Source organism: Anomaloglossus baeobatrachus, chromosome 1 (genome assembly GCF_048569485.1).
Source record: "Anomaloglossus baeobatrachus isolate aAnoBae1 chromosome 1, aAnoBae1.hap1, whole genome shotgun sequence".
Taxonomy (NCBI): domain Eukaryota; kingdom Metazoa; phylum Chordata; class Amphibia; order Anura; family Aromobatidae; genus Anomaloglossus; species Anomaloglossus baeobatrachus.
In genome coordinates this window covers 93,509,387-93,522,583 of record NC_134353.1, presented here as the reverse complement: position 1 = coordinate 93,522,583, position 13,197 = coordinate 93,509,387, and the positions used below count along the sequence as shown (strand labels likewise).

Sequence of the window (13,197 nt, the reverse complement as noted above, 5' to 3'; positions counted from 1 at the left end):
TTTTTTGGGTTTTTTTTGCCCGGGCACTTTACATCTTCTGCCATTTGTCTGTGAGTATTTGCTTGAAAAATAAATGGCAATCTGGTAACTGACCCATTTTTCCATAAGCTCCAATGTTAAAAAAAATACATATCCTGAAGAAAAAAAATATTTTTTCAAAATGAATAAAGTCATGTTTGCACAACTTTTTTTGCCAACAGATTGCTGCCTGATTTGTTCTAATGGATGATTACTGGACACATGAACTTGGCCTTAGGAGTGATGTATATATTGAATTGCGTCTTTCCTGGTCACATCCACTTTGTATGTACATTTCACGCATATACACTGTAATGTTCATTAGTATTTGTGTCTTTTCCTCAGAACACAGTGGTGGAAGCTTCTATCCAGCTCCCGGCTGCATTATTTGTACCCAAAGAGAAAGATAAGCGTGAGAGACGAGCGGCGGATGAGTTTGTGTACAAGCTGCAGCTGATTGCATTCAGAAATGGGAAGCTTTTCCCGGCCTCGGGGAACGCCACACACCTCGCTGATGATGGGAAGAGGCGCTCCGTGGTGACACCCGTCATTCTTGCCAAACTAGGTTTGTAATGATTAGTGGAATCTCTTGTAGCGGGGTCTCCACTGCAGGCTTCACGTAATGCTATCAGCGGGGACCGGCCATATGTGGCTGACATCATGCAGCCAGCATCCGATACATGGTGTCCGTGGATTGTGCTGAATGTGTCGGCTGTCAGGTTCCCTCTAATCTGCAGTAAGCATGATGCAGAGACAGAGACCATGATTCCGGTGATGTCATTTACTGGTTCTTAGATTTTTCACAAGAAATCATAGTTCTCGGCGGTATGTTGTCTTGTGTAAACACGACTCGCACTGCTGAGAAAAATGTCATCAGACTGTGCACAGAGCGATTTTCTTACAGATCGCTCAGTGCACATCGTTTACTGCAGTGTGTGTAAACCGTGTTTACCGATCGGCTCCCGTTCATCCATGTCCCGACCATAAGCCCAAATTGCCATATAACTGTAAAAAAGTGTCTTAATGGGAACCTGTCACCAGTTTTATGGCCTATAAGCTGCGGCCAGCACCAGTGGGCCCTTATATACAACATTCTAACATGCTGTATATAAGAGCGCAGGCCGCGCTTTAGAACATAAAAAACATTTTATAACACTCACCTAGGAGGTTGCTCCGGACCTGATGGTCGGATGGATGGCGCTGTTCTCCGGAACTGGCGGCGCCTCTTTCGGCCATCTTGCTACTCCGTCTTCGGAAGCCGCGGTGCATGACGCGTCTACGTCATACACACTCGCCAGCACTGAGGTCCTGTGCAGGCGCACTTTGATCTGCCCTGCTCCTGTGCAGGACCTCAGTGCCGGCGAGTGTGTATGACGTAGACACGTCATGCACCGCGGCTTCAGAAGACGGAGTAGCAAGATGGCCAAAAGAGGAGGCGCCTGTCCTGGAGAACAGAGCCATCCATCTGACCATCAGGACCGGAGCGACCTCCTAGGTGAGTGTTATAAAGTGATTTTCTTTGTCGCTCCATTGGGAGACCCAGACAATTGGGGTGTATAGCTACTGCCTCCGGAGGCCACACAAAGTATTACACTTTAAAAAGTGTAACCCCTCCCCTCTGCCTATACACCCTCCCGTGCATCACGGGCCCATCAGTTTTTATGCTTTGTGTTGAAGGAGGCACACATGCACACAAGCTCCACATTTTAGTCAGCAGCAGCTGCTGATTGTATCGGATGGAAGAAAAGAGGGCCCCCACAGGGCCCCCGGCATGCTCCCTTCTCACCCCACTGAGTCGGCGGTGCTGTTAAGGTTGAGGTACCCATTGCGGGTAGAGGCTGGAGCCCACATGCCGTTTTCCTTCCCCATCCCTTAGGGGCTCTGGGAGAAGTGGGATCCTAACCGGTCATCCAGGCACTGGGACCGGGCTCCATCTGCAGCCCCTGGGGGAATCTGACGGACAGGAGACTGGATATCATCAGGGACAGGGCCCTGCATCCATAAGGTACTCTGTGTCCCCTTAGGGACGGTACATGCAGCGCCTGTGTTAGAGACGCCGCAGCGGCTCCTGTGTGGTTTCTGAGACCGGGACTACCGCGCCGACCGCGCCTGTTTGCCGGCCGCGTTTTTAACTTTAGTCCCCGGCTTTTGCGGCCTAGTACCATATACTCCCGCCCCCGGGCCTGCCAGTCAGGGGTAAGGGCGGGACGGCCGACTGGACGTCGGCAGTGAGGGCTGGAGCATACTTTGGTATCCTCCTCCCCCCTCACTGAACACTGTGGGGCACCAGTTTCCCGCACTTTATTAGGCACGCCCACGGCTCCATCCTCCCCTCAGAACGCTGGCAGCCATTGTTATAATCAATACTGCCGGTGGGGGATTTCAGAACGGGCTCCGCAGTTCTGACAGAAGTGGAATCCTAACCGGTCGCAGGTCACTGGGACCGGGCTCCTTCCGCAGCCCCTGGGGGAATCTGACGGACAGGAGGCTGGATACCATCAGGGACAGGGCCCTGCACCCATCAGGTACTCTGTGTCCCCTTAGGGACGGCGCATGCAGCGCCTGTGTTACAGACGCCGCAGCGGCTGCTCTGTAGTTTGTGAGCCAGGACTACCGCGCCGACCGCGCCTGTTGGCCGGCCGCGTTTTTAACTTTAGTCCCCGGCTTTTGCGGCCTAGTACATGTACACCCGCCCCCGGGCCTGCCAGTCAGGGGTAAAAGCGGGACGGCCGACTGGACGTCGGCAGTAAGGGCTGGAGCATGCTTGGTATCCTCCTCCCCCCTCACTGAGCACTGTGAATCATTTCTACCGGTGGGGGATTTCAGAACGGGCTCCGCAGTTCTGGGAAAAGTGGGATCCTAACCGGTCGCCGGTCACTGGGATCGGGCTCCCTCCGCAGCCCCTGGGGGAATCTGACGGACAGGAGGCTGGAAATCATCAGGGACAGAGCCCTGCACCCATGAGGTACTCTGTGTCCCCTTAGGGACGGTGCATGCAGCACCTGTGTTACAGACGCCGCAGCGGCTGCTGTGTGTTTTGTGAGCCGGGACTACCGCGCCGACCGCGCTTTTAAAGTTAGTCCCCGGCTTTTGCGGCCTAGTACAGGTACTCCCGCCCCCGGGCCTGCCAGTCAGTCACTTCTGCCGGTGGGGGATTTCAGAAGGAGCTCTGCAGCTCTGGGAGTCCCTGGCAGGGAATCTGGTGGACACACCACCGCTTGGGGCGGTTGGTAAGCCACACCAGTTGTCAGATGCTGGACCCCCCTGGGTCCCGTAGTGTGTGTGTGTATATATATATATATATATATATATATATATATATATATATATATATATATATATATATATATATATATATATATATATATATATATATATATATATATATATATATATATATATATATATATATATATATATATATATATATATATATATATATATATATATATATATATATATATATTATAATAATATATAATATTGTATACATTTTCTCTATTCGGCAGCATTATTTGCTTTTGGCTTCCTCAGCCGGAGCCTCCGGCACTGGTGGGACCCTCGGCTCAGGTGGTACCGCCGGTTTCCACTGCACAGATGGAAGGGACAGAGTTTACAATTTTGACTGAAAAACTCTGAGTCGCTTCACATTCCATGGCTCAGTCTATGGACAGATGGTCTGCTAAGATACTAGAAGCTTGGCAGTCCAGACCGGTAACACAGGGCCAGGGCACTGTGAGTTCATCGTCCCCATGCCCTCTCGGTCGGTACAGCAAAGGGCTCCTGGGGTGGCACCCAGATCCCACGGTGAGAACTCCGACACGGACCGCAGCCTCAGACAGGCTAAGCGGGCTTGCTGGGAACCTTCCCCGGCGGCATCACGCGGTTCGGGGTCTCAGCATGAGGACCCTCTGGAGGATGAAGCGGAGGTCGCAGCTCAGGGCTCTGATCCTGACGTTGCTCTCAATCTGGATACACCTGAAGGGGACGCCATAGTAAATGACCTTATAACGTCCATCAACCAGGTGCTAGTCCTTCTCCCCCAACTCCACCTATAGAGGAGTCGGCTTCGCAGCAGGAGAAACACCAGTTTAGGTTTCCCAAACGTACCCGGAGTGCGTTTTTCGATCACTCTAACTTCAGAGAGGCTGTCCAGAAGCACAGAGCACTTCCGGACAAGCGCTTTACTCAGCGCCTTAATGACACACGTTACCCTTTCCCCCCTGACGTAGTTAAGGGTTGGGCTCAGTGTCCCAAGGTGGATCCTCCAGTCTCCAGACTGGCGGCTAGTTCCGTAGTATGAGTGGCAGATGGTTCATCGCTCAAGGATGCCACTGACAGGCAAATAGAGCTCATGATGAAATCCATCTATGAAGCCATAGGCGCGTCTTTTGCTCCGGCCTTCGCAGTCGAGCGGACACTCCAAGCTATCTCAGCTTGTCTGTCTGAGACTAATGTGGTCGCACGTACCTCTGCTCCGCAGGTTGTGTCTTTGACTTCTCAGGCGTCGGCTTTTTCGTCCTACGCCATGAACACCGTCCTGGACTCTGCGAGCCGTACAGCGGTAGCATCCGCCAATTCGATGGCAGTCCGCAGGGCCATGTGGCTACGCGAATGGAAGGCAGACTCTGCTTCCAAGAAGTTCTTAACCGGTTTGCCATTTTCTGGCGACCGTTTGTTTGGCGAGCAATTGGATGAAAAACCGATGGGTGAGAGACATTCCGTCTCACGGTTACAGGATAGAGCTCAGCTCTCGTCCTCCGACTCGTTTCTGCAGATGGAGTTGTGATCCCCGTTCCGCTTCAAGAACGTGGTCGCGGTTTTTACTCCAACTTGTTCGGGGTACCAAAAAAGGACGGATCATTCCGGTCCGTTTCCGGGCCTCATTCTGCTCAACAGACACGTGAGAACCAGACGGTTTCGGATGGAATCTCGCCGCTCAGTCATCGCTTCGATGTCCCAGGGAGTCTTCCTAGCATCAATCGACATCAGGGATGCTTATCTCCATGTGCCGATTACACCAGAGCATCAACGCTCCCAGTGTGTCGCCATCCGGGTCGAACGCTTTCAGCTCGTGACTCTGCCTTTCGGCCTGGCGACAGTCCCACGGGTCTTCACCAAGGTCATGGCATCAGTGGCGATGGGCCTACACTCTCAGGGACACTCGGTGATCCCTTACTTAGACGATCTCCTAAGTCAAGGCACCCTCCCGGGTGCCACGTCAACACAGCCTGAACATTGTTTTGGAGACTCTCCAGAGGTTCGGGTGGATCATCAATTTCCCAAGTAAAAATTTGACACCGACCCAATCACTGACTTACCTCGGGATGGAGTTCATTCTCTCTCTGAGATAGTGAAGCTACCGCTGGACAAACAGCGTTCGCTGCAGACAGGGGTGCACTTTCTCCTTCGGGCCCAGTCTCACCCCTTGAGGCGCCTCACGCGCTTCCTAGGGAAGATGGTGGCAGCAATGGAGGCAGTTCCCCTTGTGCACTTTCATCTGCGTCCACTCAATGGCACATTCTCCGCAAATGGGACAGGAGGTCGACGTCCCTAGACAGGAACGTCTCTCTTTCACTGGCAGACAAAACCTCTCCTCAGTGGTGGCTTCTTCCCACTTCTTGGTCGAAAGAAAAGTCCTTCCTGCTCCCATCCTGGGCTATGGTCACGACGGACAAGAGTTTGTCAGGGTGGACAGTGGTCTTCCTCCACCACAGGGCTCAGGGAACCTGGACTCTGACAGAGTCCTCCCTTCAGATCAATGTTCTGGAGATAAGGGCAGTGTAGCTAGCCCTAAAGTCGTTCCAGCGGTGGCTGGACGGCAGGCAGATCCGGATACAGTCGGACGACGCCACGGCGGTCGCGTACATCAACCGCCAGCACAGAGCGCTGGCGGCGGACGCATCAGTTCAGGTCTGGTCGCAATTTCGACTGCCTTATGTATTTCCTCCTCTGGCGCTGCTGCCCAGAGTGTTACTCAAGATCGGGTCCGACTGCAGACGCGCCATCCTCGTCGCTCCAGACTGGCCGAGGAGGTCGTGATACCTGGATCTGTGGCACCTCACGGTGGGTCGACCGTGGGCACTCCCGGACCGACCAGACTTGCTGTCTCAAGGGCCATTGTCCATCTGAATTCTGCGGTCTTCAACCTGACTGGGTGGCCATTGAGTTCTGGCTCTTAGTGTTCTCAGAGTTTTCTCTATCACGCCTTTCGCAGAAGGTGGTCTTCCTAGTGGCAGGCACATCACTTCGGAGAGTGTCTGAGCTAGCAGCGCTGTCATGCAAGCCCCCTTCCTGGTGTTTCGCCAGGATGAAGTGGTTCTGCGTCCGGTCCCGGAATTCCTACTTAAGCTCGTATCCTCCTTTTCTTCTCAATCAGGATATCTCCTTACCTTCTTTTGGCTCTCATCCAGTTCACAATTGTGAAAAGGATTGCACTTGTTAGATCTCGGAAGAACACTCCGGCTCTTCTTTCGCGCACTGCGCCCCCGCGCCTTTCTGATGCGCTCTTTGTCCTGGTCACTGGCCAGCGTAAGAGGTCGCAGGCTTCCAAGTCAACCTTGGCTCGTTGGATCAAGGAACTGACCCTTGAAGCCTACCGTTCTTCTGGGCTTCCGATTCCTTTAGAGCTGAAAGCCAATTCTACCAGAGCCGCAGAGGCATCCTGGGCATTGCGTCACCAGGCTACGGCTCAGCAGGTGTGTCAGCACTACCTGGTCGAGTCTGCACATTTTCATGAAACACTATCAGGTTCATGCCTATGCTGTGGCAGATGCCAGCCTAGGTAGGCGAGTCCTTCAGGAGGCGGTTGCTCACCTGTAAGAGAGGGCCGTTTTTTCGGCTCGTTTTATCGAGTTATTCTTTTACCCACCCAGGGACTGCTTTTGGACATCCCAATTGTCTGGGTCTCCCAATGGAGCGACAAAGAAGGGAATTTTGTTTACTTACCGTAAATTCCTTTTCTTCAGCGCTCTATTGGGAGACCCAGACGATTGGGGTATAGCTACTGCCCTCCGGAGGCCACACAAAGCACTACACTAAAAAGTGCAAGGCCCCTCCCCTTCTGGCTATACCCCCCCGTGGTATCACGGGTTCTCCAGTTTTCAAGCTTTGTGCGAAGGAGGTCAGACATCCACGCATAGCTCCACAGATTTTAGTCAGCAGTAGCTGCTGACTATTTCGGATGGAAGAAAAGAGGGCCCATATAGGGCCCCCAGCATGCTCCCTTCTCACCCGTGGATGGTGTTGTAAGGTTGAGGTACCTATTGCTGGTACAGAGGCTGGAGCCCCACATGCTGTTTTCCTTCCACATCCCCTTGTAGGGCTCTGTGGAAGTGGGATCCTGCCGGCCTCTAAGCTCTGACGCCGGGCTCCATCCACAGACCCAGTTGAACCTGATGGATATGGAGCAGGAGTACAATCAGGGACAAGGCCCTGCATCATACAGGTACTCTGTGTCCCCGGCAGGCACAGACACACTCCGGGCTGGCTGGGTGTTGTAGTGCGCCGGGGACCGTAACTTTGGAGTTAGTGTTCCTACAGTTTACTGGGGGACTTTGTGTTGTGGGAACGCAGCGCCGACCCCCACTGGACCGGGCGGCGCTGCTGTGACTTGTGGTGCGCCGGGGACACGCCGACCGCGCTTTTACGGCGGCGGCGTTTATAAATCCAGTCCCCGGCTTTTGCGGCCTAGCTCCGCTTCGTTCCCGCCCCCACCCTGTCAATCAGGGTAGGGGAGAGACGCTGTTTCGCAGCAGCGACGAGGGCTGGAGCCTGATTTACATGCTCCAGCCCTCTCACTAGGCACAGAGGGAAGCAGGCTTCCCGCTCTTAGCCAGGAACGCCCAGGGCCCGCCCCCCCTCCTCTCCCAGGACGCCGGCAGCCATTACATGCAGTCTGGCTAGAGGAAGGACGCAAGGCTCTGGGAGACCTGGACTAGGGGGCTTTTGGAGATCACACACCCGCTCTTAAGCGGGCGGTAAGCGGCATTTCAGCTGGCCCCTCTAGTGCCTCAGTGTGTATTGGTGTACTGTGTCACCAGATATATATATTTAGTTATTTCTTGCACTGTAAGGTCGCTTCCTGGCTGGATACCCCAGATCGCTCTGAGGAGGCAGCAACATGTCATCCACAAAACGCAAGGCTGCCAAGGCTAGGGCTGTGTACACTGCGTGTGCTGCATGTGGGGCTGCTCTACCAGCGGGTTCCAAAGACCCCCATTGTGTGCAATGCTCAGATCCGGTGCTGCTTCGCCAGCCGGAGTCCGGAGGGGTAGTGACCCAGGCTGAGACGCTTGTAAGTCCTGCCCCGGTGTCAGGGACAGACTTTGCAGTTTTTGCTGATGGAATGTCTGTGACTATGGCAAAAATCCTTGAAACTTTGCAATCCATGACTGGGGCTCAGTCTATGGACACGGCGAGGTCTCTGTCCTCTAATCCCCCTCAGTTGGAATTAGTCCAGACTGCAAGGGGGTCCCCGGCTTCCCAGGCTGAGTATTATGACTCAGATGATAGCCCCAGCCACCCTAAGCGAGCTCGCTGGGAAAGACCCTCAACGTCATCACACTGCTCAGGGTCTCAGCGCAATCAGTCGCCCTGTGATGCGTCTGAAGAGAGTGATCAGGAGTCTTATCCTGGAACCCCTCTCAATCTGGATACCCCGGATGGGGACGCCATGGTAAACGATCTTATCTCAGCCATCAATAGACTGTTGGATATTTCTCCCCCAGCTCCTTCTGCAGAGGAGGCAGCTGCAGAGCAGGAGAAGTTTCGTTTCCTCTATCCCAAGCGTAAATTGAGTGCTTTCTTGGATCACTCTGACTTCAGAGAATCAATCCAGAAACACGACGCTCATCCAGAAAGGCGTTTCTCTAAACGTTCTAAGGATACACGTTTTCCTTTCCCCCCTGATGTGGTCAAGCGCTGGACCCAGTGTCCAAAAGTAGACCCCCCGATTTCCAAACTTGCAGCTAGATCCATAGTTGCAGTGGAGGATGGCGCTTCACTTAAGGATGCCAATGACAGACAGATGGACCTTTGGTTAAAATCTGTCTATGAAGCTATCGGCGCGTCGTTTGCTCCAGCATTCGCAGCCGTATGGGCACTCCAAGCTATTTCAGCTGGTTTAGCAAAAGTGGATGCTATCATACATCCAGCGGCGCCGCAAGTGGCGTCCCTTACCTCGCAGATGTCTGCGTTTGCGTCTTACGCTATCAATGCGGTCCTAGAATCTACCAGCCGCACCTCAATGGCGTCCGCCAATTCGGTAGTTTTGCGCAGAGCCTTGTGGTTAAAGGACTGGAAAGCAGATGCTGGTTCCAAAAAATGTTTAACCAGCTTGCCTTTATCTAGAGATAGACTGTTTGGCGAGCCATTGGCTGACATCATTAAACAGTCCAAGGGTAAAGACTCTTCCTTACCCCAGCCCAGATCAAGCAAACCTCAGCAGAAAAAATGGCAGCAGAGGTTTCAGTCCTTTCGAGGTTCGGGCAAGACACAATTCTCCTCGTCCAAAGGGACTCAGAGGACGCAAAGAGTCTCAGATTCCTGGCGGGCTCACGCACGCCCCAAGAAAGCAAATGGAGGAACCGCTTCCAAAGCGGCTACCTCATGACTTCCAGCCCCCCCCCCTCCGCATCTCCGGTTGGGGGCAGGCTCTCCCGCTTTTCCGACATTTGGATGTCACAGGTCAAAGACCGGTGGGTGACGGACATTTTGTCTCGCGGGTACAGAATCGAGTTCAGTTCTCGTCCTCCAGCTCGGTTCTTCAGAACCTCCCCACATCCAGACCGAGCAGATGCCCTGCTGCAGGCGGTGGACTCCCTAAGAGCGGAAGGAGTAGTGGTTCCTGTACCGCCTCAGGAACAAGGGCGAGGATTTTACTCCAATCTCTTTGTGGTTCCAAAAAAGGACGGCTCGTTCCGTCCTGTTCTGGATCTAAAGCTGCTCAACAAACATGTGCACGCCAGACGGTTCCGGATGGAAACCCTCCGCTCTGTCGTTGCCTCAATGTCTCAAGGAGACTTCCTTGCCTCAATAGACATCAAAGATGCTTATCTCCACGTGCCAATTGCTACAGAACATCAACGTTTTCTACGTTTTGTGATAGGAAACGACCATCTTCAGTTCGTAGCTCTGCCATTCGGTCTGGCGACAGCCCCCCGGGTCTTCACCAAGGTCATGGCGGCGGTGGTAGCAGTCTTGCACTCTCAGGGACACTCGGTGATCCCTTACCTAGACGATCTACTTGTCAAGGCACCCTCTCAAGAGGCATGCCAACTCAGTCTACATGCTACGCTGGAGACTCTACAGACGTTCGGATGGATCATCAACTTTCCAAAGTCGAATCTGTCACCGTCACAGTCGCTAACGTATCTTGGCATGGAGTTTCATACTCGAGCAGCGAGAGTGAAGCTTCCGCTGACCAAGCAGCGGTCCCTACAGACAGGGGTGCAATCCCTCCTTCAAGGCCAGTCGCACCCCTTACGGCGCCTCATGCACTTCCTCGGGAAGATGGTGGCAGCCATGGAAGCAGTTCCCTTTGCGCAGTTTCATCTGCGTCCACTTCAATGGGACATTCTCCGCCAATGGGACGGGAAGTCAACGTCCCTGGACAGGAAAGTCTCTCTTTCCCAGACGGCCAAGGACTCTCTACAATGGTGGCTCCTTCCCACCTCATTGTCTCAGGGAAGATCCTTCCTGCCCCCATCCTGGGCAGTGGTCACGACAGATGCGAGTCTGTCAGGGTGGGGAGCAGTGTTTCTCCACCACAGGGCCCAGGGGACGTGGACTCCGCAGGAGTCCACCCTTCAGATCAATGTTCTCGAAATCAGGGCAGTGTATCTTGCCCTACTGGCCTTCCAACAGTGGCTGGAAGGAAAGCAGATCCGAATCCAGTCGGACAACTCCACAGCGGTGGCATACATCAACCACCAAGGAGGGACGCGCAGTCGGCAAGCATTCCAAGAAGTCCGGCGCATTCTAATGTGGGTGGAGGACACAGCCTCCACCATATCCGCGGTTCACATCCCAGGCGTAGAAAATTGGGAAGCAGACTTCCTCAGTCGCCAGGGCATGGACGCAGGGGAGTGGTCCCTTCACCCGGACGTGTTTCAGGAAATCTGTCGCCGATGAGGAGTGCCGGACGTCGACCTAATGGCGTCCCGGCACAACAACAAGGTCCCGGCATTCATGGCGAGGTCGCGCGATCAAAGAGCTCTGGCGGCAGACGCATTAGTTCAAGATTGGTCGCAGTTCCGGCTCCCATACGTCTTCCCACCTCTGGCACTCTTGCCCAGAGTGTTACGCAAGATCAGATCCGATTGCAGCCGCGTCATACTCGTCGCCCCAGACTGGCCGAGGAGATCGTGGTATCCGGATCTGTGGCATCTCACGGTCGGTCGACCGTGGTCACTGCCAGACCGACCAGACTTACTGTCCCAAGGGCCGTTTTTCCATCAGAATTCTGCGGCCCTGAACCTGACTGTGTGGCCATTGAGTCCTGGATCCTAGCGTCCGCAGGATTATCTCAAGGAGTCGTAGCCACAATGAGACAAGCTAGGAAGTCAACGTCTGCTAAGATCTACCACAAAACGTGGAAGATTTTCTTATCCTGGTGCTCTGCACAGAGAGTATCCCCTTGGCCATTTGCATTGCCCACCTTTCTTTCCTTCCTGCAATCGGGGTTGGAAAAGGGCTTGTCGCTCAGCTCCCTTAAAGGGCAAGTCTCGGCACTATCCGTGTTTTTTCAGAAGCGTCTAGCACGTCTTCCTAAGGTGCGCACGTTCCTGCAGGGGGTCTGTCATATTGTGCCCCCGTACAGGCGGCCGTTAGATCCATGGGATCTGAACAGGGTACTAGTTACTCTCCAGAAGCCGCCTTTCGAGCCTCTGAAGGAAGTTTCCTTTTCTCGCCTGTCACAGAAAGTGGCGTTTCTTGTTGCGATCACATCGCTTCGGCGAGTGTCGGAGCTGGCAGCTCTGTCATCCAAGGCTCCCTTCCTGGTGTTCCACCAGGACAAGGTGGTGCTGCGCCCCATTCCGGAGTTTCTCCCTAAGGTCGTATCCTCGTTTCATCTTAATCAGGATATATCCTTGCCTTCCTTTTGTCCTCATCTGGTTCACCGGTATGAAAAGGACTTACGTTTGCTAGATCTGGTGAGAGCACTCAGAATCTACATTTCCCGCACGGCGCCCATGCGCCGTTCCGATGCACTTTTTGTCCTTGTCGCTGGTCCGCGCAAGGGGTTGCAGGCTTCTAAAGCCACCCTGGCTCGATGGATCAAAGAACCAATTCTAGAGGCCTACCGTTCTGCGGGGCTTCCGGTTCCTTCAGGGCTAAAAGCCCACTCAACCAGAGCCGTGGGTGCGTCCTGGGCATTACGACACCAGGCTTCGGCTCAACAAGTGTGCCAGGCAGCTACCTGGTCGAGTCTGCACACTTTCACCAAGCATTATCAGGTGCATACCTATGCTTCGGCGGATGCCAGCTTAGGTAGAAGAGTCCTGCAGGCGGCAGTGACACCCCCGTAGGGGAGGGCTGTTTTGCAGCTCTAACATGAGGTATCTCTTTACCCACCCAGGGACAGCTTTTGGACGTCCCAATCGTCTGGGTCTCCCAATAGAGCGCTGAAGAAGAAGGGAATTTTGTTACTTACCGTAAATTCCTTTTCTTCTAGCTCTTATTGGGAGACCCAGCACCCGCCCTGTTGTCCTTCGGGATTTTTTTGTTGTTTGCGGGTACACATGTTGTTCATGTTGAACGGTTTTTCAGTTCTCCGACGTTATTCGGAGTTAATTTGTTTAAACCAGTTATTGGCTTCCTCCTTCTTGCTTTGGCACTAAAACTGGAGAACCCGTGATACCACGGGGGGGTATAGCCAGAAGGGGAGGGGCCTTGCACTTTTTAGTGTAGTGCTTTGTGTGGCCTCCGGAGGGCAGTAGCTATACCCCAATCGTCTGGGTCTCCCAATAAGAGCTAGAAGAAAAGGAATTTACGGTAAGTAACAAAATTCCCTTCTTCTTCTAGCTCCTATTGGGAGACCCAGCACCCGCCCCTGTTCCCTTCGGGCTGTTGTTCTTTTGTGTACACATGTTGAAGGGTTCTTTTGGTTCATGGTTTCAGTTCTCCGAACATCCTTCGGATTGAATTTACCTTAGACCAATTTATAAGTTCCTCCTT

The 13,197-nt window shown here is 53.4% G+C and overlaps 1 protein-coding gene across 2 annotated transcripts in view; it reads left to right on the top strand.

Moving 5' to 3' along the window:
* ADGRA3 (adhesion G protein-coupled receptor A3) overlaps window positions 1-13,197 on the top strand; it is a 177,765-nt gene that overhangs the window by 103,896 nt on the left and 60,672 nt on the right. For both annotated transcript variants that reach the window (XM_075346927.1, XM_075346926.1), the window contains exon 13: window positions 364-583. In XM_075346927.1, the coding sequence (XP_075203042.1) occupies window positions 364-583 (220 nt within the window). The remainder of the gene's footprint in view (window positions 1-363; window positions 584-13,197) is intronic.